This window comes from Pleurodeles waltl, chromosome 11, assembly GCF_031143425.1.
Source record: "Pleurodeles waltl isolate 20211129_DDA chromosome 11, aPleWal1.hap1.20221129, whole genome shotgun sequence".
In the NCBI taxonomy this organism is placed as follows: domain Eukaryota; kingdom Metazoa; phylum Chordata; class Amphibia; order Caudata; family Salamandridae; genus Pleurodeles; species Pleurodeles waltl.
The window spans coordinates 418,659,259-418,685,371 of NC_090450.1; the positions used below are offsets into that span (position 1 = coordinate 418,659,259).

At 43.3% G+C, this 26,113-nt stretch overlaps 1 protein-coding gene across 4 annotated transcripts in view; it reads right to left on the minus strand.

Annotated features, from left to right (window-relative positions):
* Positions 1 to 26,113, minus strand: part of DGKD (diacylglycerol kinase delta) — a 1,336,482-nt gene that overhangs the window by 1,104,469 nt on the left and 205,900 nt on the right. For all 4 annotated transcript variants that reach the window (XM_069213762.1, XM_069213763.1, XM_069213760.1 and 1 more), the window contains exons 4-6: positions 20,097 to 20,201; positions 17,973 to 18,105; positions 11,912 to 12,018 (exon numbers count right to left, since the gene is read on the minus strand). In XM_069213762.1, coding sequence (XP_069069863.1) covers positions 11,912 to 12,018; positions 17,973 to 18,105; positions 20,097 to 20,201 — 345 coding nt within the window. The remainder of the gene's footprint in view (positions 1 to 11,911; positions 12,019 to 17,972; positions 18,106 to 20,096; positions 20,202 to 26,113) is intronic.

Consider the following 26,113-nt stretch of genomic DNA (forward strand, 5'->3'; position numbering starts at 1 on the left):
CTTGGGCAAGTGCTGTATGACGTCTTGCATTTTGTCCCAGTGTGCCCTGTCGTAGCGTGCAAGTAGGGCCTGTGAATTTGCTATTTGCCATTGATTGGCTGCTTGTGATGCCACTCGCTTGCCCGCAGTGTCGAATTTTCTACTTTCTTTGTCAGGTGGTGGAGCGTCTCCTGACGATTGAGAGTTTGCTCTTTTCCTTGCCGCCCCTACAACCACTGAGTCCGGTGTGAGTTGCTGTGTTATGAACACAGGATCTGTTGGGGGAGGTTTGTACTTTTTCTCAACTCTAGGCGTGATAGCTCTTCCCTTTACAGGCTCCTGGAAGACCTGTTGCGCATGCTTGAGCATGCCCGGGAGCATCAGCAGACTCAGATGGGAAGCGTGGGTGGATGCCTGGGTGTTAAAAAGGTAGTCATCCTCCACTGGCTCTGTTTGCATTGCTATGTTGTGGAACGTAGCTGCCCTGGATAGTACCTGCGTATATGCAGTACTGTCTTCTGGTGGTGACGGCTTTGTTGGATAACATTCTGGACTGTTATCCGATACTGGTGGATCATATAAGTCCCATGCATCAGAGTCATCCTGTGTCATCCCAGTATGTGTGGGTGACTGCATTATAGGCGTTCCCACTGGTGACAATTGTGGTGAGTGAGGTGGGGACGGTTGTGGTGAGAACATCGGTTGTGGAGATTTGTCTCTAACCACTTTTGCCTTAGGTTGCATTTCTGTCTCCTGAAATGCAAGTTTCCTTTTTGATTTGAGTGGAGATAAAGTTTGTATCTTGCCAGTCTCTTTTTGAATGTGTAACCTCCGTTGTGTATGGTCAGGTTCTACCATACCTAACTCTTGCTCAAATCGATGTCTTTCCTTGAGTTGGCTGGAAAGTCCTTGCTCTTCTGTAAAAGAGCTTCTTTTCAGCTCCGAAGCCACGTTTTTTGGTACTGAGGTTTCTGTTGCTACAGTCTTTTTCGGTTCCGAGGAGATTTTCCGTAGTTTGGTCGATCCAAACTCTCAGTGTCGAAATCGTTCGGTGCCGGATTCTCGACCGGAGTCGGAAGTCTTCGGCAATTCTTTGGCCTTTTTCGGTGCCGATGTTTGGTCACCTTCCTTTCTGTGGGTTGAGCCATGGCCTGCTGGCGGTGGCGTCCCCAAATGTTTTGGTTTGACCCTGTTGTAAGGAAATGCCTCCTTGGCATGGTTACCCCCTGACTTTTTGCCTTTAATGATGCCAAGTTATGAGCTGAAAGTGTGCTGAGGCCTGCTTACCAGGACCCAGCACCAGTGTTCTTTCCCTAACCTGTACCTTTTTCTCCACAATTGGCACACCCTGGCATCCAGGTAAGTCCCTTGTAACTGGTACCCCTGGTACCAAGGGCCCTGATGCCAGGGAAGGTCTCTAAGGGCTGCAGCATGTCTTATGCCACCCTGGGGACCCCTCACTCAGCACAGACACACTGCTTGCCAGCTTGTGTGTGCTGGTGGGGAGAAAATGACTAAGTCGACATGGCACTCCCCTCAGGGTGCCGTGCCAACCTCACACTGCCTATGGCATAGATAAGTCATCCCTCTAGCAGGCCTTACAGCCCTAAGGCAGGGTGCACTATACCACAGGTGAGGGCATAGGTGCATGAGCACTATGCCCCTACAGTGTCTAAGCAAAACCTTAGACATTGTAAGTGCAGGGTAGCCATAAGAGTATATGGTCTGGGAGTCTGTCAAAAACGAACTCCACAGCACCATAATGGCTACATTGAAAACTGGGAAGTTTGGTATCAAACTTCTCAGCACAATAAATGCACACTGATGCCAGTGTACATTTTATTGTAAAATACACCCAGAGGGCATCTTAGAGATGCCCCCTGAAAACATACCCGACTTCCAGTGTGGGCTGTTTGTCAGCCTGCCACACACCAGACATGTTGCTGGCCACATGGGGAGAGTGCCTTTGTCACTCTGTGGCTAGTAACAAAGCCTGTACTGGGTGGAGGTGCTTCTCACCTCCCCCTGCAGGAACTGTAACACCTGGCGGTGAGCCTCAAAGGCTCACCCCCTTTGTTACAGCGCCACAGGCCATCCCAGCTAGTGGAGATGCCCGCCCCCTCCGGCCACGGCCCCACTTTTGGCGGCAAGGCCGGAGGAGATAATGAGAAAAACAAGGAGGAGTCACTGGCCAGTCAGGACAGCCCCTAAGGTGTCCTGAGCTGAGGTGACTCTGACTTTTAGAAATCCTCCATCTTGCAGATGGAGGATTCCCCCAATAGGATTAGGGATGTGCCCCCCTCCCCTCAGGGCTAGTAGCCATTGGCTACTAGCCTCCCCGGCCTAAACACACCCCTAAATTGAGTATTTAGGGGCCCCCGGAACCTAGGAAGATAGATTCCTGCAACCTGAAGACGAAGGAGGACTGCTGACCTGAAGCCCTGCAGAGAAGACGGAGACACCAACTGCTTTGGCCTGTCTCCCCACTTCAAGAAAAACGGCAACAGCGACGCGTCCCCCAGGGTCCAGCAACCTCTGAAGCTTCAGAGGACTACCCTGCATCTAAAAGGACCAAGAACTCCTGAGGACAGCGGCCCTTTTCCACAAAGACTCAAACTTGCAACAAAGAAACAACTTTTAAAGGACTCCACGTTTCCCGCCGGAAGCGTGAGACTTTCCACTCTGCACCTGATGCCGCCGGCTCGACCTGCGGAGAAACAACACTACAGGGAGGACTCCCCAGCGACTGCGAGGCCGTGAGTAGCGAGAGTTGACCCCCCCCGAGCCCCCACCGCGACGCCTGCAGAGGGAATCCAGAGGCTCCCCCTGACCGCGACTGCCTGCTTCAAAGAACCCGAGGCCTGGTAAAGACACTGCACCCGCAGCCCCAGGACCTGATGGATCCGACCTCCAGTGCAGGAGCGACCCCCAGGTGGCCCTCTCCCTTGCCCAAGTCGTGGCTACCCCGAGGAGCCCCCCCCACACCCTCTTGCCTGCCTGCTTCGCTGAAGAGACCCCTGGGTCTCCCACTGAAACCAATTGCAAACCCGACGCCTGTTTGCACTCTGCACCCAGCCGCCCCTGTGCCGCTGAGGGTGTACTTTTTGTGCTGACTTGTGTCCCTCCCCGGTGCCCTACAAAACCCCCCTGGTCTGCCCTCCGAAGTCGCGGGTACCTACCTGCTGGCAGACTGGAACCGGGGCACCCCCTTCTACATTGAAGCCTATGCGTTTTGGGCACCACTTTGACCTCTGCACCTGACCGGCCCTGAGCTGCTGGTGTGGTAACTTTGGGGTTGCCAAACGGTGGGCTACCTTGGACCCAACTTTGAACCCTGGAAGTGCTTTAATTGCCTGAACAACTAACAAATACTTACCTTCCCCTAGGAACTGTTTAATTTTGCACTGTGTCTAGTTTTAAAATAGCTTATTGCCATTTTTGCCAAAACTGTACATGCTATTGTGATGATTCAAAGTTCCTAAGATACCTGAGTGAAATACCTTTCATTTAAAGTATTGTGTGTAAATCTTGAACCTGTGGTTCTTAAAATAAACTAAGAAAATATATTTTTCTATACAAAAACCTATTGGCTTGGAATTGTCTGAGTGTGTGTTCCTCATTTATTGCCTGTGTGTGTACAACAAATGCTTAACACTACCCTCTGATAAGCCTACTGCTCGACCTCACTACCACAAAATGGAGCATTAGAATTATCTCTTTTTGCCACTATCTTACCTCTAAGGGGAACCCTTGGACTCTGTGCATGCTATTTCTTACTTTGAAATAGTACATACAAAGCCAACTTCCTACACCTGAGTTTTGGACGGGGCAGGTTTACTTACTTTTCGTTACACCGTTGAGGGTCTTTCACCTTCGGATTCATCAGAGTCCATCTCTTGGATGGAGATGCTTTCCTCCTCTCCAGCGTCGAACTGTTCTTTCGGTTTCGACGCCATTTGTAGTCTTCTTGCGCGTCGATCCCTCAAGGTCTTTTTCGATCGGAACGCTCTGCAAGCTTCGCAAGTATCCTCTCTCTGTTCGGGTGACAAACACAGATTACAGACCCGGTGCTGGTCTGTATAAGGATACTTTGCGTGACACTTAGGACAGAAACGGAAGGGGGTCCGGTCCATTAGTCTGGGACGACGGGTGTGGTCGGGCCGACCAGGCCTCAGTGAAGATTGGAAGCCCCGAAGGGCCGCCAAAGCGGTCTTGATGTCGGTGCCGATTATACCGAGCGATAACAATACCGTAAAATTTTCGATACTTTAGCTAACTTTCCCGATTCGAAATACGGAGCGAAGAGGAACACGTCCGAACCCAATGGCGGAAAGAAAACAATCTAAGATGGAGTCGACGCCCATGCGCAATCTCCACAGCAATTTGTGAGGCCTGGATCGCCTGCAGAATGGCGCTTACCCCATCCGGTGAAGTGTGGCCCTCGACATGGGCGTCTCCGCCACCCCGGGAAGCCGACGGTGCAGTGAATTGGTCAGTCCTCGGCTGCGAGGCTGTTGAGTGCTTTGAAGCTTTGTCCTTTCCCATGGTCCCACAAGGCGTTCGTGACACCGCCCAATACGGCCAAGGAGTTGATGTCTTTAGTTTCCGTCTCTGGAGGGTACCAGGGGTCCAATCTGGCCCAGGGTGGTCTAAGTTTGCTCAGCCAGGGCGGAAGTGCGCCGCGTGAGGTCCTCCACTCCCCCAGCGATTCAGTCTACAGATCCGCAGCCGCCAGAGAGGCCAGTAAGCTGCCAAGTCCCTTGCCCTTCCAAAGGCATGATCGGGGGTGTGTGGGTCCCCACGCCTGGTCCCAGCAGCAATCCCAGGCTCTCCGGAGAACCCACTGGGCCTGGGGGTTGGGGGTGGGGTGGAACGTCCAGGCCTCCGGAGTCCAGACAAGACCCGGCCCCGGGTCAGTGAACGTCCGCCCGCACCTATGGCCACCGACTGTGGCCCGACTCGCTTCACAGCACAAGGGCAGGCCAGCCCGCCGGAACCCACCTTGGATTCCCTCGTGCTCATCGATCGCCTTGGATGTGGGGCACAAGGGGCCACCACGCTGATCGTCCGACCCTGCGCCGCCACCCGGCGTCTCGCGCCTCCTATGTGTGTCGGCTCCGGCAGAAGCACCAATCTGTTGGGGCCCCAGGATCGGGGTGTTCAAATTCAGGGGCTCCTCCAGGGAGGGTTATTCCCCCAGGGGCGCCTTCCTGTGTACTGCGCCCCACCGCCCCCGTCGGGCACGGCTGGCAGCCGCTCCCCTTCCCCGGCACCACGCCAGGGCCTCCAGGCGGGAGCGTCCGTCCGGGCAGGCCAGCAAAACCCGCCCGGAACACACACGGTGCGGGCGCGTTGCCCTGGTCACTCACCCCCTCCAGCGGGGCCTCCAATTAGTGCTTCCCAACGATCTGCATGGCAGCCGGTGAAAGCTCCGGGAGCCCGGGGCAGCCGTCAAAGGGAGCGCTATGCCGCGGGCCAGGAGGCAATCGGGCACCGCCTCAGCTCCTCCTCAGGGGTCTTTTCCTCTGCAGGTCCCCCCAGGGGGCCCCGCGGGAGCGCGGCAATCACCGAACCGAGCGCACTCCGTCCACTCAGCACCCCCGATGTTATGGGCCGTCCAGCGAGGGCGCGCTCCTCCGCTCTCCAGGGCACGGCTCCTACTAAGAACAGATTCCACACCCTTTCCTTGGAAGAAGTTGATTGACTGTTAATAGACCAGACTGTGGGCAGGATTAGCCCTGTACCGATGAGTTCTGTGCCTGACCTACTGAAGGGTGGCAATGGCCTGGTGGGGAGCATGGGAGACATAAGGATGGAAATGGAAAAATTACCCAGACAGGACGTTATGGATGAAACTCCAATAAGTGGAGTTCCCATCCAATTGGCTATATCTACATTAACTCCCATATTCCACATAGAGACGGAGATTAACATCTCCTCACCAACAAGGAAAGTAACATAACATGCACCTGTGGGATCGGGTAGAAACATAGTGGGAGACAATTTTTTATTTTGGAACGTGGCGGGTTTGCGTACTAAAATCGAGAATGAGGAGTGGTTAGAATTTATCAGATCTTTTTCTTGCGTTTGTTTACAAGAGACTTGGTCCGTGGATCCTATTCATATAAATGGTTTTAGGACATTTCATACCCCTGCAGTTCCTAGTTCACGGGGCAGGGCCAAGGGTGGACTGTCCACATTTATTTCCAATAAGTTTGATTTAGTAAAGGATTTTAGCTCAATTTTTAACACGTTCTATCAATTGATAGTATGTGAATTAAAAAATAAAAAACAATTGGTGATTATTAACTTTTATAACAATGCCCCCCAACAAAGATTTTCATCTATACTTAGGTTACCGCAGGAAGACTTGGACCGTGTATGTAATTATTCACACAAAGAGACCTTCATTGTTTGGGGGGGGGCGATTTCAATACTCACCTGTGCCTTCAAATAGATGAGAAACCTTGTTCTTTTGGCACAGGTGGAATTGATGATTTATTCCACTTCGCACATAACCATTATGGTAATTTGTTGAACGAAGTTTTATTCAAATTTGACCTTTTCTTCTGCAATATTCTAAGTGATAGCAACTCACAGCCAAGACCTACTTTTAACGGCAGATGTGCTAATGCAATAATCGATTTTATATTAGTTTCTAACAATTTTGCTTTTTGCACATCTGAGTATCAAATTCATGATATTGTGTTCAGCGACCACTATCCCCAAAGTTTAAGCCTTGCATTGCCTCAAGCTATAAATAAACAGAGGGATCCAGCAGAGAAGGTAGCGAATATTGAACTGGGCGCAAGGAATGGTTACACTATTCAGTGGTCTCAGATTGAACCTATAGGCTTTATAAAACAACTGCTGACTAAATACTCTAATGAGTTTGAAATTTGTCTTTTAGATAATACCCGATCACAGTAGTGCATTAAAGCATTCGCCGCAATCACTACTGGAATAAAACAGTCTCTTACAGCAAGTATGGGGAAAACTAGATTACGGGGAGACAAAGGGTGGTTCGATAGTGAATGTACACAGGCCCAAAAGAGACTCAAACAGTACCTACATAGCCAAAACCCTGACAAACATGAAATCACTTTTTTTTTTAGGAAAGAGTATAAACAGGCCATAAAAAACAGGAACCAAAACTTAAAAAATGAGGCATGGTATTCTCTTCATGACGCAAGTATTCAGAATGACAAGGTCAAATTCTGGAGGATAGTGAACTCCCCCCCTCCTGTGTGATGGAACGCCACCAACTATTGATATAGCCATCACGGAAGAGGAGTGGGTTACTCATTTTTCCAGAATATACTCCTCAGAAAACCTAGCCCTAGACTTAAACACCCATAGGTTGGATTTCTACCTTATTACGCCATCATTTAGCCTAAATGAGGTTATTGATGCTATCAACACTAGCAAGAGTGGTAAAGCACCAGGCCCAGATGGAGTCCCAATTGATATTTATAAGTCAAATGTCTTACTATGGGGCCCATTATTGACACAGGTCTTACTAGCATGTTGTGACACAGCCTTTATTTCAACCTGGGCAGAGTCCATTATTGTCCCAATATTTAAAAAAGGAGATCGCCAAAATCCAGCATGTTATCGACCAATTTCATTGCTTGATACCCTTGCAAAGATTGCTGGACGCATTGTACTAAATAGGCTGCGGGAACGGACAGAAGTTAATAATACCTTTTCGGATCTACAATATGGCTTCCGGGCTGGGATAGGGACGGTGGAACAGGCCCTGAATTTAGATATTATAATTGGCAAATATACTAAGGCCAAGTCAGGAGCCTTATATCTTGTGGACCTGACTTCAGCATTTGACTGTGTAATCCACAGCAAACTTTGGTCCATCTTACTGGATATGGGGGTAGATATCACAATAGTTCGCTTCATCAGGGAACTATATTCAGGAGCCAGTGCTAGGGTGCGTTATGGGTTTCAGGGGGAATGTACCTCTGCCTTTCCTATAAAGCGGGGGGTACATCAAGGCTGTGTTTTAGCCCCCTTACTGTTCGCCTTATACATTAATAAATTAGAGGATGTTCTATCTACTGCCTGCAGAGATCTTCCACAAGTTGGTCCTCGAAAGATTCCAGCACTTATGTATGTGGACGATGCCGTTTTGATGGCATGTACCCCAGGAGCTTTGCAGCGATTGTTAACAACTTTTGATAACTATATGGAAGACTTAGGTCTTAGAATTAATCTTTCCAAAACCTTTCTAATGTCCTGTGGCACAAAACCTGTAAAACAATGTCAAGTTACGCTAAAAGGTGTCAAATTAGATGACACAGAATTTTTCTCATATTTAGGTATCATGTTCGATAACAAAGGTACTTGGTTGCAAGCCATCAGGTCTAGGAATTTATTATTTACAAAAACTATCATGGCCGTAAAAAAAATTCCAAAAAGGTTGCTAGGGCTACCCCTAAAGATATGATGGCAATTTATAATGCAAAATGTGTTCCTGTTGCATTGTATGGGGCAGGCCTTTGGGGATATAGGAAATGCAATGCCCTACAGCTAGCCGAAAATGATTTTCTAAAGTCCATCCTAAGTGTGCCAAACTCTACTTCAACTTTGGTGTGTCATACAGAAATGGGGACAACATATGTTACAGATTTAATAAGCACACAACCAATTTTACTTTGGCACAAGGTATGGACTTCTGACTCTGCTAGGCTGAATAGGGCTATCATCGAAGATGCTCAACTATTAACTTATTCGCTGCAAATTCCATGGCTGAACTATATAAAGAATTTTCTTACGGACCTGGGCCACACTCAGCTATACTTTACTCCAGACAAATTGGAATCATTTTCTAGGAAAGGTTTGAAAAACATCTGTCTTACCTACCTGGCTGACTTGAGGTCGGCCATTGAGTCACAGAAAGGTAGTGTAAGGAGGAATTTTCTGCTACAGAAAGTAGATGGCATGGAACCATATCTAAAATACGTACTGAATTTGAGGCACCGAAATGTCCTCACACGGTTAAGACTAGAGACTTTTCATCGTCTCGTCAGTTTTCCGCTTTCCAACAACTGGACCCCAGTTCTAGAAAAATGTCCTTGTGATTCATTGTCTGACCAAAGTACAATGCATATAGTTTTTTTTGCAAATTTTATTCTGAATTAAGGAAAGTGTTTGTGATTCCACTTCTAAACTCTATGCATTTTAAACAATGTCGCCCAGCTTTTATTTATCTGCAGTCCCTTCCATCAATTATGATCTGCAATGGATTAGCTCTATATTTATATGCTGTAATTAAGGCTAGGTCACATCATTAGGCAATCAGGCAAGCCTTCTATTATGATATTTCCTTAGTCAGGTTTAATAGTTCTCGCTTCTAAATATACTGTTTTATTGATTTTATATGGTTTTATGGAATTATATATGAATTTGGCTCTTTGTAGTGAATTTTATTATATGGTATTAATTGTTGTATCCTTTGATCTATTTTATTTATTTATTTCATGTGTTTACTGATTGGTGTTATCCATTTGTATTACCTGCTTTTATGATTGTGAGATACACAATCGAATAAAGAATTTGATGATGATTATCTTTTTTTTTCCATACTTGGATTTTTTATTTTTTTTTAAACCAAAGAATTATCAATGTTGCTTACAAGCTTCTGAAAACAGTTGCATCTAATCAGAGAGCATTATACACAGCCTCATATTGTTAAACTTTTCCAATGTGTACACTTTATTTATTTTTTTAACAGGAACCACTGCGAGTGGTACAGAGTGACCTTACAAAACGTTTATGTGGAGTGCTCGCCCTAATAATAAAGACTTTGCATTAATGAACCATAAATACAAGTTCGAACAACATTTGTACACAAATATTACCTCAACTGCAGACCATTCCTTTCCCTGTAAAGTGGCAGCCAAAGGGTTTGTGCTGCAAGGGGTTGGGCCTACTTCTCCCAAGGACAAAATAAATGTGAAAAGTTGTTGTTCTTGAACCTAAACAATATGTCAAGGGGGGGTCAGGCTATAGGAATTTCATGCCCCTGAAAATTGACATTTTACAAATGTATGCTACTGGGATGCAGCCATGAAAGGAAGTATGCATGTAAGACATTTTAGAAACTGTTAATGGTTTTGCTCTAGCAATGGTATCATTAACATATTTGGGTGTGAAGTCAAAGTCTGAAGGAATACAAATTTAGGTCATCACTTACATGGACAAAACACATACATAATACACACAAGACACTTATTCAATAAGGCACATAAATATACCATCATTCACAAACATAAGCAGTACAAAATGAAACAAAATGTATTTTTGAGGTTCACAAAAACTAGCTCATTTGAAAGACTGATACAAAATGGGTCAACAACTCTGCAAGATGTGTTTGTTACTTTCTTATAATCAAAGAGTGTGACAGAGAAATGGGGAAACAGATCTGTTTGATCACTCTCCACCACAGGAGGTGGAGAAAAGAGGTAGGAAAAAATGTAGATGTTTGAGAGTCCCTTCCTTTACCTACTTGTGTACAGCTCTCTTAGATTAGAGGCAACAGAGCTACAGAAAATGTGTGAGTACTGCATCCTCTCAATCTCACACATGTGTATTACTGTGCCTTAGTATTGCTGAGGACATCAATGTTGTGTCTACAAAAGAATAACTTATTTTACCAGAGTACCACGTGTTTTAGTCTGGTTTACATTATACATGATAAAAACCCAAGTGACAACAAGAACTTATGTTTTTGCAGCATCTGGCATCAAGTGTGCTATATATGGAAAGAAAGGGCAGTGGAAACACTCACTGGTCATTCAAGAAGAGAGGCAAACAAATCCAAAAATAAATAAAGAGGCAGGACAGCTGTGAATCCGTGTCTGACCATATCTAACGGATAAACAGAATTTCTGTGAAGGAATCAGCAAACATCTAAATCGCACTACCTGTGATACATATGCACCAGACTGTCAAAATGCAAACTTTTGCAGTGAAACTAAGTTCCGGTGCTTCACCTACAACTCAGATCACAACATGGGCAGGAAGAAATGTAGTCCTGACCAAGCCATAACCAAATGTGTGATTTAAATTTACATTCTAAAATTGATAAAAGTTGCTTGAATCTAATGAACGTGTTTAAAGAATTTTACATTCATATGCATCTGTTATCTTATTAGTTTACTGTCCTAGTTTTAACTGATGAATTTACCTATGTCAATTAGTTTTTCCATTTTGATAGTGTAAACTGAGACAACTGTTTTTTATACAAGCACTTCTTTGGTGATCATTTATTACATATAGACCGCACTCTCACTTGGAACTATATTAAGCCTCATAATAATCTTTCTTCTGTTTCCACTGATGACCATTTTGAAGTGTTTAGTGGGGCCCGACATTCAGACTCAGAGATCGCTGATTCAAGCTTAATAAAGTTATAGCAGTGACAGAGGAGATTTTCCTATGCAAAATGTTCCTCTTAACTGTACAGAAAGAGCTGCTAGACGTTTCTGCATAGTTATTAAGGTTTAAACTCAGAATTCACTTGCTCTAGTTGGAGATCTCTTTGTTAGGCCCAGAAAAACGCTATACGGTCTAATTAGAGCAGATAGGGCCTGGAAACAAGCCAGCTTAGATAAAGAAGTGACACGTTAATCTCAAAGTTTTCTGAAATAACATATTTTGGCAAAGAAGCCTTCAGTAATGCTGAGATACACAACGACAAGCACAGTGGATGAAAAAAGGTATACTGTGGACAAAGAAACAAACTTTGCATGAAGAAACATTAAACTGGTGATGTGAAAACAAATTACATAAAATGCCAAATAAGTTGTAAGGGGTGGATACAAAGTAAGATGCAGTATGGAGTGAGTTGTGCTGTTTGAGAAAATAGCTGTATCACAAATACACAAAACAGGTAGACAAGCAAAGAATTTCCTACCCCGTCTTCTTCCTCAACGATATCCTTTCCAATGGAGGCCAATGTCGTCCACTTGCAGTTATTAGTTGCTCTGACAGCGCAGCGTTTGTGAACTTTAAACTTGCAAACTACAGCGAGAGCAAGAGAAAACAAGAAAGATGCAGAGCAAGAAAGGTGATGGAAGAAGAAAGAAATTGAAAAAATATGTTACAAGGGTGGTGATAAGTGACATCAAGTGACATCATGCATTGGAAGGAGGATCAGGTTGTTTCAAGCACACAGGTTTAGAGAAAAAGGGGGAGGCTTTTGGCCAAGGAAAGGGGGGTGAACACAGAAAAATGAGAAAAATAGGCTGAAGACAGTTAAAAATAGAGAAATGGAAATGGAGGAAACAGAAAGACCTCAAAAGAATTAAATTGTGAAAAAAAGCAAAAGAAAAAGGGCAACACAGGTTAAATAATATATTTAAAACGCCGCACTATGACGTTTGGCAATTGTTTGGCAAGTGAAAAAAACAATTATCTAAACCGTGCAGTTGGAAAAAAAAATCCGACAAACTGAGAAAAAGGAACACAGAGGGAAAGAAAGATGGCAAACAAATGGGATGGTCGGGAAGGGGGGAGAAAGGGAAAGAGGGAGAGCACAGGGGAAAAGAAGAGGACAAAATCATGAAAAGGCAACAGAGAAAACAGCATGAGAATTGTATAGTCATAGAGCCAAGTCAGTAAATAGTGAGGAGCTGTAGAAGGACAAAGACAGAAGCTCAGAGAATATGAAAAGGATGGAGAAAAGAGAAGAAAAGAAACACTTGAGGAGTCTGGCAGGAAAAGCAGCAACATTCTTTGCTATATAGTGAGATTTTATTGCACTCAAATAATTTATCCCCTTCTTCTAGGGATAAATATCTACTAAGCAGAACTGTAATTTCAAGAAAGTAAGATTTTTAAACATCTCACAGCAAAGGGGCATATGTAAAACACAGGGTGTAAGCGTATGTTTTGTTTAAATGTATTTATTTTATATTTATTTATGTATGTGCTTTTACTTGAGATAGATATTGTATCCAATGGGCTTACCGCCCACCTATTGCTTAACATTAGTTGGCTTCACTGTCACTGTTATTTGCTGCCTTCTAATTGACCAGTGCTTGCTGGCTTCATTTCCTCTTCTCTCGGCTGGAGCATCGGCCAACTACTGATTGTTTCAGCTTGACTGCTGACTTTCTGCTGATCGCACACTGACTGAGGTACTTCTTTTCTTTTTTCTTCTTTCCAGTCGTCCTCCTCAGCTCTCAGAATGAGGTTAATAGCCTAACTTTGCTGCTTCCTCCAAGAATTCTTCAAAAGAGTTCCTTCTCCTCTGAATATTTTTCTGACCTCGTTTTTGCAGTAGTAGGAAGACATTTCCAGCCAAGTCTCTAATGCACCATGGTGTCAGAAGCTACATAAACCGTTTAAAGTATTTCATTTTTTTAGGCTTGGTCTTGCCTAGCCAGACTATTGCTTTTAAAAAGAAAATGTATACACAATAAACACACATGAATGGCCTTCAGATCAGGGTCTTCATTCATTTGTCATTCATATTTTGTCCACTACAGTATACAGCCCAGCCCACTTCAGCTACTGGCTCCCTTCACAGTGAATAAGAACATGGCCAAGTGTTCATTTTTTAGTGCGTTGTTTTTCAGTTTCAGAAACTTGAATTTCATTTTCTTTCTTTTTGTGAGAACCCTGTAGCAGCTTCACACAGAATACTACTGGGTGGCACAGTGAAGCGTGAAGTGCAATGAGTTGCAGGCACTGCCTTGCAGCCATCTTTACCATTCGAAGATGGCCGTCCCATTTTTTCCAACACTTCAGTCATTATGGAACACAGGAATGAAATCTGTACACAGGCCGCCATCTTAGAAAACTTTCTCTCTACCATTTCTTACAGTCCTAAGATGGCTGACACATTCCTTTCTACATGATAGCCATACTGGAATGAAAAACAATGAGAAAAAACGTACAAAGGTTGCCACTTACAGACATCTTTGAATTCTATTTAGCAAACTTTAACTTTTCAAGATAGCAGGCATGTGGAATCCAACATGAAACAATGTGTTGAACATTAAACAGCATATTGAAACCTTAAGAGCACAGTTTCTTGATCTTAGATTTGTTTGCACTATAAATGCTTGCTGAAATTAAGGTTATTTAACAATAAGGAATTTTGACCCTTTACAGTCCAAAGTCATGTTCCGATTAAGAAACTACACGTAGGCTGGCTTTTGGACAGAGAAGTCATACATCTGAGTTGGTTCCTTAACAGAACTGACATTCTTTAAAAAACAAATCAGGGGTCTCAAGGACGGCATTATGGGGTGAAAAACTAAATCATTTAGAATGCTTATGCCACTTTATTCATTATTGGAAATACTAAAGGACAAATGTTAAAGCTAACAGAAATGTGATTGTCACCATCCCTCAGACACAAAGCTGCCAATTCTATGTAGTGAGAATAGCAGGGGTGTTTTGTGTCCCCCAAAATGCTCAAAAAAATAAAATCAGGGGAGTGCTCATTTCTTTAAGAAAAGTCTCACTGGGGTTAGGTCACAAGCTCATAGATGATGGCAGAGGATAGGAAACATTATTGTAGACTGAAACAAGAGATCCTGGCTCTACAATACTTTGGTAGGTGCTGTGGTAATATATAAAGCTGAACAATCACATCTGTCTTCTCTGAATCAATCAAAGACATTTGTAAAGCGCGCTACTCACCCGTGAGGGTCTCAAGGCGCTGGGGGAGGGGGTTGGGGGGGGAGGTTGGACGATCACTGTTCGAATAGCCATGTCTTGAGGTTTTTCTGAAGAGAAGGAGGTCTTGGGTCTTGCGGGGGTTGATGGGGAGGGAGTTCCAGGCCTTTGGGGCGAGATATGAGAAGGATCTGTCCCCTGTGGTGGTGTGTTGGATGCGTGGGATTGTGGTGAGTGCAATGTTGGTGGATCGGAGGTGGCGGGTGGGGGTGTGGAAGTTTATTCTATTGTTGAGGTAGGATGGGCCGGTGTTGTGGAGGGATTTGTGTGCGTGGACGAGGATTTTGAAGGTGATCCTTCGATCTATGGGGAGCCAGTGTAGGGATTTGAGGTGTGGTGAGATGTGTTCGTGGTGGGGGAGGTTCATGATGAGTCGTGCAGCTGTGTTCTGGATTCTCTGGAGTTTGCGCTTGAGTTTGAGTGTGGTGCCGGCGTATAGGGCATTGCCGTAGTCTAGCCTGCTACTGATTAGTGCATGAGTTTCAGTTTTTCTGGTCTCTGTGGGAATCCATTTAAGGTTTTTTTTAAGCATGCGCAGTGTGTTGAAACAGGAGGAGGTGACGGCATTGATTTGCTGGGTCATGGTGAGGGAGGGGTCGAGGATGATGCCAAGGTTACGTGCGTAGGGTGCTGGGGTAGGTGCGGGGCCTAGGGCGGTGGGCCACCAGGAGGTGTCCCATATGGATTTGCGGGGGGCCGAAAATGATGATCTCGGTCTTGTTGGAGATGAGCTTGAGGTGGTTGGCTGTCATCCAGGCGGCGGTGTCAAGGAGTGCAGTGTGGAGGTTGCTTTTGGCGGTATTGGGGTTGTGGGGGAGGGAGCAGATGAGTTGGGTGTTGTCTGCGTAGGAGAGGATGGTGATGCTGTGTGGTTGGAGGATGTTGGCTAATGGGATCATGTAGATGTTGAAAAGGGTGGGGCCGAGGGATGAGCCTTGGGGGACTCCGCAGATGATTTTGGTGGCAGTGGATTGGAAGGGTGGGAGGCGGCCTTTTTGGGTTCTGTTGGTGAGGAAGGAGGAGTTCCAGTCTAGGGCTTTGTGTCGAATCACATAGCTGTGGAGGCATGTATGAAGTGTTTGGTGGCAGACAGTGTCAAAGGCTAGGGAGAGGTCCAGGAGAATGAATGCGACAGTCTCCCCCCTGTCGACTTTGGTTCTGATGTCGTCAGTGCATGCAATGAGGGCGGTTTCCGTGCTATGGTTTTTGCGGAACCCAGACTGGGAGGGGTCGAGTGTGTGGTTTTCCTCGAGGAAGTGGGATAGGCAGGCGTTCACTAGTTTTTCAGTGACCTTGGCAGGGAAGGGGAGGAGAGAGACGGGGTGGTAGTTGGTGACGTCGTCTGGGTCAGCTTTGGGTTTCTTTAGCAGTGCAGTAACTTCTGCGTGCTTCCAGGGGTCTGGGAAGGTGGCGGTGTTGAATGAGCTGTTGATTATGTCTCGAAGTATGGGGGCGATGGTTGGGCTGGCTTTGTTGTAGATCTGATGGGGGCAGGGGTCGGAGGGTGATCCAGAGTGGATGGAGTTCATTGTTTTTTTCATTTCTTCCTCGGTGGTAGGGGCCCAGGTGGTAAGTAGACTGGTGGGGTGTGAGGGGGGTCTGTGTTGGTCGGGTGGGGGGTGTGTGTGGTATGAAGCTGTTGTGTATGTCCAGGATTTTGTGGTTGAAGTGGTTTGAGAGGGCGTTGCAGAGGGTCTGTATGTGTGTGAGGTCTAGGTTGCTGGCTTTGGGTTTGGAGAGCTCTTTGATGACGGTAAAGAGTTCTTTGCTGTTTTGGGAGTTGTTGTCAATGCGTTCCTTGTAGTGTGCTCTTTTGGTGGTGCGTATGAGTTGGTGGTGGTTGCGGGTGGAGGTTTTGAGGGTGGAGAAGTTTGTAATGGAGGGTTCTTGTCGCCAGGCTTTCTCTGCTTTGCGCCATTTGCGCTTGGAGTCTTGGAGTTCTGCGGTGAACCATGGGGTGTTCTTGATGTTGCGGGTGGTAATGTTTTTTCTGAGGGGGGCGAGTGAGTCTGCACAAAAGCTCATATCTCCAAGATGTATGTCCCATTAACATGTAGGCATGATCACTCAAATGTTCTATTGTCACTGGGTTTAAACAACTGCATTTACAAGAAAATATGTCTGAGGGAAAGAAATAACTACGGATGGACTCTAACTTTCAGAGATAAGCTGTCTAGTTAGATAAGGACACAAGCAAACATTAGGAAGCACGTTATAAATGACCGCTTTGGGGTACATTATTAGAGCACAGTTTGCCCTGTCAAGGCCCTTGCTGTTCTGTCAGTGTTTGTGTTACTTGAGAGCCCAACTAGGAATTTTAGAGCTAATGCATTCTGTGCAACCTTAAAGACACACATAGCCATGTCGATAACACCTAAAATAGACAAAGAGAATACAGCGAATGGTACATAATGTAACATGATTCCAGCACTTTGTATCCTGTACTATCTCATGCTGCTAAATAACTATCACTCTGCAAGATTCCAGGACACTCAGTTATTCTGTTTTCAATGAAAGCCTTCAGATTCCGCTGTCTGGTCATGTAAGAAGCCATACATAATCAACTTAAAAAAACACTTGTAGAGGCAACATGGTGTCCTTTCACTTGCAGCATCAGACACTGAGACTCGTCCTGCAGAAGGGAAGCAAGAAAGCCACTATACAATTAATCCCTCAGGTGAATATCGTTTTGAGTGGAACCAAGTATAGCACTGCACGGTGCTTCAACAGATTCCAAGCAGTGAACATACTCTGAGAGAGAGTTTACAACGAAAAGACCAGCTACAGGTTTTTCACACAGACTGGCTCAGTCTAACAATCATTCCAGAATCTAAATCTAAACTTCTGTGTTTGGAGAAAACGGAAACCTATAGTTGCACTCCAAATTCCACAAGAAAGCCACCAATTTCAATTTAGATTCCTTATGTGCATATTATTGTCATGAGACCATCTTGAGAATCTTGTGTAAGATCTGAACTCCTGGACACATACGTTTGCTAGTTTTGTCAAAGATTTCTGCACAAGAGAGTATTTGTGAGTTTTAGAAAGTGGAAAGGCAAAAAAGTGCCCATGTGCACTTCAGGTAGCACTGCGTAGGGAGATTGGAAAAACGTAAGTACAGTCACTTGTACATGGGGGTCCAAGTGAATGCTAGAATAGGGGAAGGTGAGGTGCAGTCAGTCATAATATGAGTCTAAATGTTCATGTGAATAGCGAAATAAGAAAGTAATTACTTCTAAAGCAGACCCTATGTGAAAAACTAAGTGCAGAATAGGACTGTAACTTACCTTCACATGATAGTCCATGTGAAGTGACTCCAGACAATGCTTCACGGCAAACGTTGCAGTACGTAGGTCGAGCATGTGAGCAGGCATACCAGTTGTGCATCCCTGAGAAATGATCCATACTGTATTGTGCTGACTGGAAATGAAAAGTATTTCATTATCAAAAATCAATCCAAACTTACATCAAAAAACAGACGTTCCAAAAACCTACTGGTTGCTAGGGCTAGAAGAGTATCTCTGTTGTAAAGTAAATTGTGTTTCAACAGTTTATACGGGAAATTATCCTGCACTTTTTTCCTAATATGGAAAACCTGCAGCGCTTGTTTTTGAACGGCATGTTCTACCCAAAATTTACTTCTAGAGGACAGGCCGCCTGCCTGCCAGGTTGAAAGAGGCTATGTTTTCCACCCCACTAGCTGAGGACCACCCCATCATGAAATTCATGCCTTTCTGGTAAGGATCTCGTCATCTTCAGTACTTCTGCTGGTGTCGTATTTGCACAGAAAACAAATCAATGTACTGAGACGGCACCATGCTGCTTTTTCATCGCTGGGATTTTTTTGTGTTTTTTTTTAAAGAAACAAATCCTCGAAGTGGGGGTTTATTTATGAAAGAAAATACGAATGGAGCTATCACACTGCATGACCACTCCCAGCACATATAGGTACTTTGTGTTTTTCCTATTCAGGACTGTCAGGCTTTTCATGGTAATCCAGATAAGAAGCAAAGTGCATTTGAAGGCTGGTCCTAAGCAGGGCTGATCTTCTAACATACATTGACTTATGGCCCTGTGGTTGACAGGTTTTCGACAGCAATGAAGTGAGGCTCCATCGTATGAAACCTAAACCTGACACGTCACTCAACATGAGATTGACAGGGTGACAGCCCTTTCCGTCTGGTAAATCTGCAGCAGGCTCCTGCTTTCCCAAGCTCTATATAAGGTCCCTAGACTTTTTCTGTAAATTTAGGTTTGTTCAAATTTATTTTTCTTTCAGGTTAAATGGTCCATAAATTAACAGGGCAGTAGGAGCATGTTTCACCTAAGCAAAGAATATGACTTAAGGTTTATTAAGTGGTAAAAATGTGCTCCGCAGCATTAAATTAAAATTTTGGATCGACCACTCAGTGTTCAAATGTAAACAGAAATGCCAAAGAAGATAATGATTTTCCATCAGATATATGTAAGAACCTTTTCACTACTGGTCAGTTTACAGGAAATGTCTCACTTTAGAACACTGACTGACCAAAAATGTATACTTCACAGCTGCCAAAAACAAAATATTAGCAAACGTTCACCTTACTCATAATAAGACTGTCATTTTATTGGAACTCCTTTGGAAAGCTTTATAACTTCGACAACAGCAGCAATGACCTGTCAAATTCATGCATGACAGGGACCAAAAAAAACACTAGCAAGAAATCCAAACCAAATGGCAGTTTCCCTCTCCGGACCATTTAAAGGCCCTTATCTATAAGTCTCCTTGGAAAAACAGTGTACTGAGTTCCTGACAAAAATATTGAGAGTTCAAAAAGTAAATACCTCAAAGGATATCAAAGAAGAGGGCAGCAAACTTACAGGGCAGCAAACTTACAGGGCTGCCATTTGTTTGCCAAGCACGATGTAGGCTTCAAACGATGACACATCAGCACTTGAAAATAAAGCTAATTAAAAGTGTGGTGTACTAAACCACATGTATTTTCATTACGCAAGTGTTATGACAATTTCACTCCAAACCATGACAACAGTCTGTACTAATCCGCAGTGTGCAGTGCACACTAAACCACAATTAATGATTCCAGAGAGGCGTGCCCACTAAAGCTTTCCCAAAATCTAAGATGTAACTAGTACAGAAAGTTTCCAATAATTCAGTACCAAGGATTTCACAGAAGAACATTATCAATGAAATCTCTCTAACAAAGTAGAACCAAGTGAAAAAAAACATTTGTAATGGGACAAATTTCTGAGGAGCAGTTCTACACTAAATCGTAGAGGGGAGTACTACAGTAAACTGCTGCAAGTGTTCCACATAAAATGTATTTAATAGTTTCCAAAAAGGATTGTTGCAAGGTGTTTTGGATGAAACAGAAAGTAAAGGGAGGGTCTGAATGAAAATCCATATGCCTTACTTCAAAGTGCTCTCGATTCTGCACAGTCTTTAATGCTGCCATCCAGTCTTCCATCTCCTTCCTATTGTCAGCACTAAGGATCAGCTTCCGAAAAGGAGTTATAATCTGAAAGGGAAACAGCAATGTGAAATGTTGGCTGGGAGAATAAGGCTTTTATTGACCCACATAAGAGTACCACAGGGAAATTAAGGCAACCACTCACACAATGCAATAATAGAAGCAAGCCTAGTCACACACATATTGTAAGGAAACAAAGAAAATTCAATACCTATGATGAAAAAGCATTGCAGACTACTTCGTAGTTAGGAGTTCAATGCTCTCACCATAAGAAATGCAACTTTTTTTTTATCTTTAATAACTTTTTGCAATTTGAGGGAACTCCTCGAACCTTTAACAAAATGTGAGTCTTTCTCCGTTTTATCTTTGAGAGTTTAGTGAAAATTCGTCAGCAGGGGCAAGGGTTATATATAAGAGGTTTGAAAAAGTGAAGTTCCGGGATTAGTTCAAATAGGACAGATTATGTCACTGTTTGAGTGAAAGTTGCTGGACGCATCCTTGTCCAACTCGCAATCTTTTTTTAGTTTACTCAAAATCCATCCAGTGGATTTTGCAAAAAAAGTGAAAAAAACTAGTCTTCAAAAGATGTAAAGTATTTTGAGCTGAGTCAGATGGAAAATTGAGACTTTGGCATTACAATTTCTGTGAATCACAATTGTATTTTCGAGGAATGTGACTGGATAGTGAAAGTCATAAATTTTATTTTTTCCACAATTCAAAAATAGTGATTTTTGGCCAGGAACATGATATTGCAATAACAAAATGTAGTGTTATACTAATCGTTATAGAGAACTTCAACAATACTGATTTAAAACAAATCGAATTAGTTGTGGGCATTTACTAATAACACAGGCCATGAGAGCACACATTATGAGTTCCAACATATTGTCTCTAAGTTTTTAGACCGTTTTGCCTCAGTAGAAACAACAATAATTAATCCTAAATATTTGGCCAACACTTGGTACTCTAAATATGCTTACAGTGCAAAATAAAATTTCACAAAATATGATACAGCCTGACTTTAAACCTACAATTTACAGCACAAAATCTAATTTACTAAACGGATGTGTAAATTCAACCATTTGGCCGGTGAGGTATAAAAGTTTACTACTCTGAGAAAAAAATCCTGGCAAAAATAACATCCTAGCAATGTTTATAACAGTCGAATCTCTCTATCACCTGATGGCAATAGGTGACAATTTAGACCCTTCACAAGAGCCTGTGGACTTTTCGTCTATGTACTTCTCAAATAAAATAAAGAAAATAAGAGAAGAATTTGATACTGATCGCCTAACAGGTTTGAACAATCTGAATAATTCCTTGTGAAACGTAAATATAGATACAGCATTGTCAGAAGTCATCCTTATTTCTGAAACAACATATCATAAAACCATTCAGAATAGAAATCCCTTCTGATGATCCCTGGATGTATGTACAGCCATCTACATGAAATCCTTTCCAGACCCCATTACACCTAAAATAACACGGATTACGACTGTTTCCCTCAAAAATGGCAAGGTGCCAGACAACCTAAAAAAGGTAGCCATCTGACCAAACTGATAAAGGGCTAGTTTTAATCTGGAAAAGACAGCAAGTTTTAGACCTATATCCGTGCTCCCTCGTGTAGCCAAACTACTAGACAAAGTGTTACCAGCACAACTGCAAGCTTATGTACAGACTATATTCCTGCTTTCCATCAGGTTGTGTTAAGACCATGCTTTCCATGGAAGCAGTCATTATCTCGGGTGCAGACTTTCCCCGAATTATCAGATATAATGGGGATTCTGGAACGGCCTTCTTCCAGACCGCTCTGCAGCATTTGACATCACTGACCATAAAACCTTGCTCAGTCACCTAAAGCAGCTTCACATTAAAAATAAAGCACATTCATGGCTTCCATCCTTCATTACTGACAGAAGACATCTATTCCAATTAGGCTACTTTCCATCTAAAGCAACCCTCTTCCTCTGTGGAGTCCTACAAGTATCCACTCGACTCCCTTTGCTGTTCACCCTTCAAGTATCAACCTTTTTCAACCTGTTAAACAACTTCAAGGCATTACTTTATCTTTAATCTGACCAAACTCAGCTCACTGCAAGATGCAAACAGCATCAAAGCAATCGCGAACCCCATAGTTACTTGGACGGGGCCTGCCAAACGTGCTGACTGCCCACAGCCAGTAATGCAGTTCGGGTCTTCAGAATTATTCTATACTACAAACGCATTCTCTAAAATCAGACTAGCAACACCAAAAAATCATGTCACTTTCAATCAGGAAGCTTACATGAATTATGATATTTCAATGATTATTTCATAGAATCACAGCAACAAAAGGTTTTGTCCAAACACAGACTACAGTAATGTGCCCCCTGGCAGACCCATCATTTCAGGCATTGGGTCCCCGACTGAGAGATTATCAGAATATATAGATATCTTCCTACAGCCACTTGTCCAGAACCTACCGTCCTACATCAGAGATACAAAAGATTTACTGTGTAAAATAGCGGACTTTGACTGGACGGAGGGTCATTACCTAGCGACTTTGGATGTTACTTCTCTCTATACGAGTATTCCTAGACTCATGGGTCTTACAGCCATTCAACACTTCTTAGACACCAGAGATGCTACAGTATTGGATCATACCAATATGTTACTAGACATGATTAGCTTGGTATTAGACAATAACATCTTTATGCACAATGGGAATTGGTTTCGCCAAATACAAGGCGTGGCAATGGGGGCGAAGTTTTCTCCATCGTATGCCAATCTATATATGGGTTACTTGGAGAAAACACATCTATGGCATGCTTGCCCACCATCCCTGACACAACACATCCTGTACTGGGGCAGATATATTGATGACATCATAGTTTTTTGGTCTGGTGACTCCTCCTCTCTTGCATTGTTCACCGAACATCTTAACAATAACACCTTCAATATCAAATTCACCCATGAAGCCAGCTCTTATTCTATTAACTTCTTGGATCTTACCATATATATCAAGAACGGCAAAATCTGTACTAAACTGTACAGGAAACCAACAGCATGTAATGCTGTGCTACATGCTACGAGCTCTCATCCTAGGCCCCAAATTAACGCCATCCCTTATGGGGAAAGTACCAGGATTAGGCGGAATTGCAGTGAGGAGCACATATTCCATGAAGAATTACATAACATGGAATCACGTTTCAGACAAAGAGGTTATCATCCTCGGATCCTGAAAAAAGCAAGTAACAGAATCCGCAAAAGCAAACGTCCGGATCTATTAACAAACTCTAAGAAAAGTCACTCATTCGACCGAATATCCCTCGTCATTAAACATAGTGCACTGAGTCCCTTAATATCTAAAATTGTACAGAAACACTGGTCACTACTCCTAATGGACGACACACTTAAGAGGGGCATTTCCGGCACACCCAGTATCATTTTTAAGAGGGGCACTACCATACGTGACCACTTATGTCATAGCTTCTTGCCACCTGAGGGTAGAGACACTTGGTTGCCTAAACCTCCTCCTGGCACGTATAGATGTGGCCATTGTAACATCTGTGGATACATCAAGGATAAGACAACCAAATTCCGATACAACACCCCTGCCACTCACCAACTCAAACGTTTCATTAATTGCAACACCAGTTTTGTGGTATATTGCATTATCTGTACATGTGGACTTATCTATGTGGGTAGTACAATCCGACCACTAAAAGAAAGAATTCAGGAACACCTCAGAGCTATTCGCACGTCTAATGTTAACTATCCATTTGCCATGCATTTTTAATGAGGCACATGGACATAGGGAACGCTTGGACATTTCTGTACACGGGATTGACTCCTAGGGCAAAACACCACGAGGAGGCAACCGTACTCTGGCCCTTAGACGCCTGGAAAGTAGGTGGATCATTAAATTACGAGCGGTAGAACGGGGTCTTAATATACAGAAAGACCTGCATGTATTTCTATAATAGATTCACATTTGCTATCATTTAAAGCTAGATATTAACATTCTTCTTTCCGTCAGCTTATCCCTGTTTTGACATGGCTTCCTTAATCTTACATTTGCCTGTCTTTTACCTTTTGCACTTGTTTTGCGAAGTGTCTAGTAATATGTGGTGCTTTGCCTTTGTATAGTCATTTACCTGTCCTGCGCTTTATACATCCTGTATTTACATCCTGCATTATGTGTATCTGCTGGTTATTTATATGTTATGTATCATGAAAATTGTGTACCATTATGATTATGTCCAATTTATATGTATTGATATCCATTGTATAAAATATTATCTTCCAGCAATGTTTGTTCAAACCCTTCATCTTGTGCTACTTTCCACCATGCCTTTTCTCTTGACCTCCCCATATTTCTGTTGAATTATCTTTCTTCTATCCTTTAGACTATCTTCTGTACTCACACCTAAGTACCATTAGCGTGGGCGCTATGTTTCACTTACCAACCTGCAACTAAACACTTCTCCTTCTGACTTCGTTTTATCATTCTGCAATACGCGGCTTTAGTATACACGCAATATGGCGCCCGTGGTCCTTCCCTCTTCATTCTTCGCGTCCATGGCTATGCGTTCTATCACATTCCAATCATTTCTTAGTCCTTTCTTCATTTCGGAGGACGCGTATAACTAACGCTGTCACTCCAGTCGAAACAGGGTCTTGTTACGGCTTCATAGCGTTACCATGCGCGCATACGGATGTCAGTAATTCCTGTTCTACATTTCAGGACGTTCTGCTATTCAGGTATTTTTTTCTATAACACTCTCTGTAGTCCATGGAGGACACGCTTTACTTACGCGGTCTCTCCTAGTTTAGATTTTTTTCTCCTTATTTAGTGTATTTTGCGCCACAATGCGCCCGGGCCTACCTCGGCTGCTGGGTTTTTTCCTTTTTCTTTTTTACAAGAGATTACTAATTGAACGCCACATCTGTTTACTTATTAAGTTTCTATATAACTTCTACTGTTACTACCTTATCGCATTCCTTGATAACACATACGTTTTTCTAATATACTTGTGGTTACACTCTTTTGATCCACTTGGCAGGGCTTTTCCTATAAAACGCCTTCTACATGTGTGGCTTGGTTACATTAAACTGTTACATTCCGAGACTCTCTTCCTCTTTTTATATACTTTTCCTTTTCTTAGGAGTTTTTGAACTGCAGTCCTTTTATTCTGAGCTACTCACAGTGTTCTGACAACATTACTACACCCCCACACGGAGATCTTTTGTCATTTGGGTAGGTCATCTACATTTTTGTTCCTGACTTGTGCCAATTCTTCTTTATTTGCTTGCCAGGTATTTGTTTTTTACGTATTTTTCTAAGGTATCATATGTTCTCCCATGTCTTATTGTTTTTTCAAATTTTCTTAATTTCCTTCTAGACCTTATACAACTACATTCTTGCTATTCGATCAGAATCATTCTTTCTGGACTACTGTCCTTATCCTCTACCATAGCATTTAAGGTATTTTTTGTCATTTTATATTATCTGAGCTTAGGGCATTCCCACTTCTTCACTTTAACTTATCACTTAACTCGCGCTTAACGTTCTTTCCCTATTGCTACTTTAGTAGTTTTTATCCACGGAGGTGTTGTCTTAGCCTTGTTTTCCCCTACTACTATCTTTTCTTTTCTATCCCTTCTACCCTATACACCACAAAAATTCTAGCACGAGGTGGCTACTACTTTCTTGATTAACTCCTCATTAATGTTTTGTTCCCAATGGTATATGAATGTATCAGCTATACACTATGGACTGTTTTTTCCCTTTCATTTGTCCAACTCAAGTTATCACTTTACCTTCGGCACCCACCAACAGTCTAAGATGTTATGTGTAAATATTTTCCAATTTCACTTTATTTTCAGCCTTGAAAAAGACCAGTAGGACGAAACACGTGTTGGCTGTTTTCTGTTGTTTATCTTATATGGACTTATTTACCTTATGAACATTTTTCGAT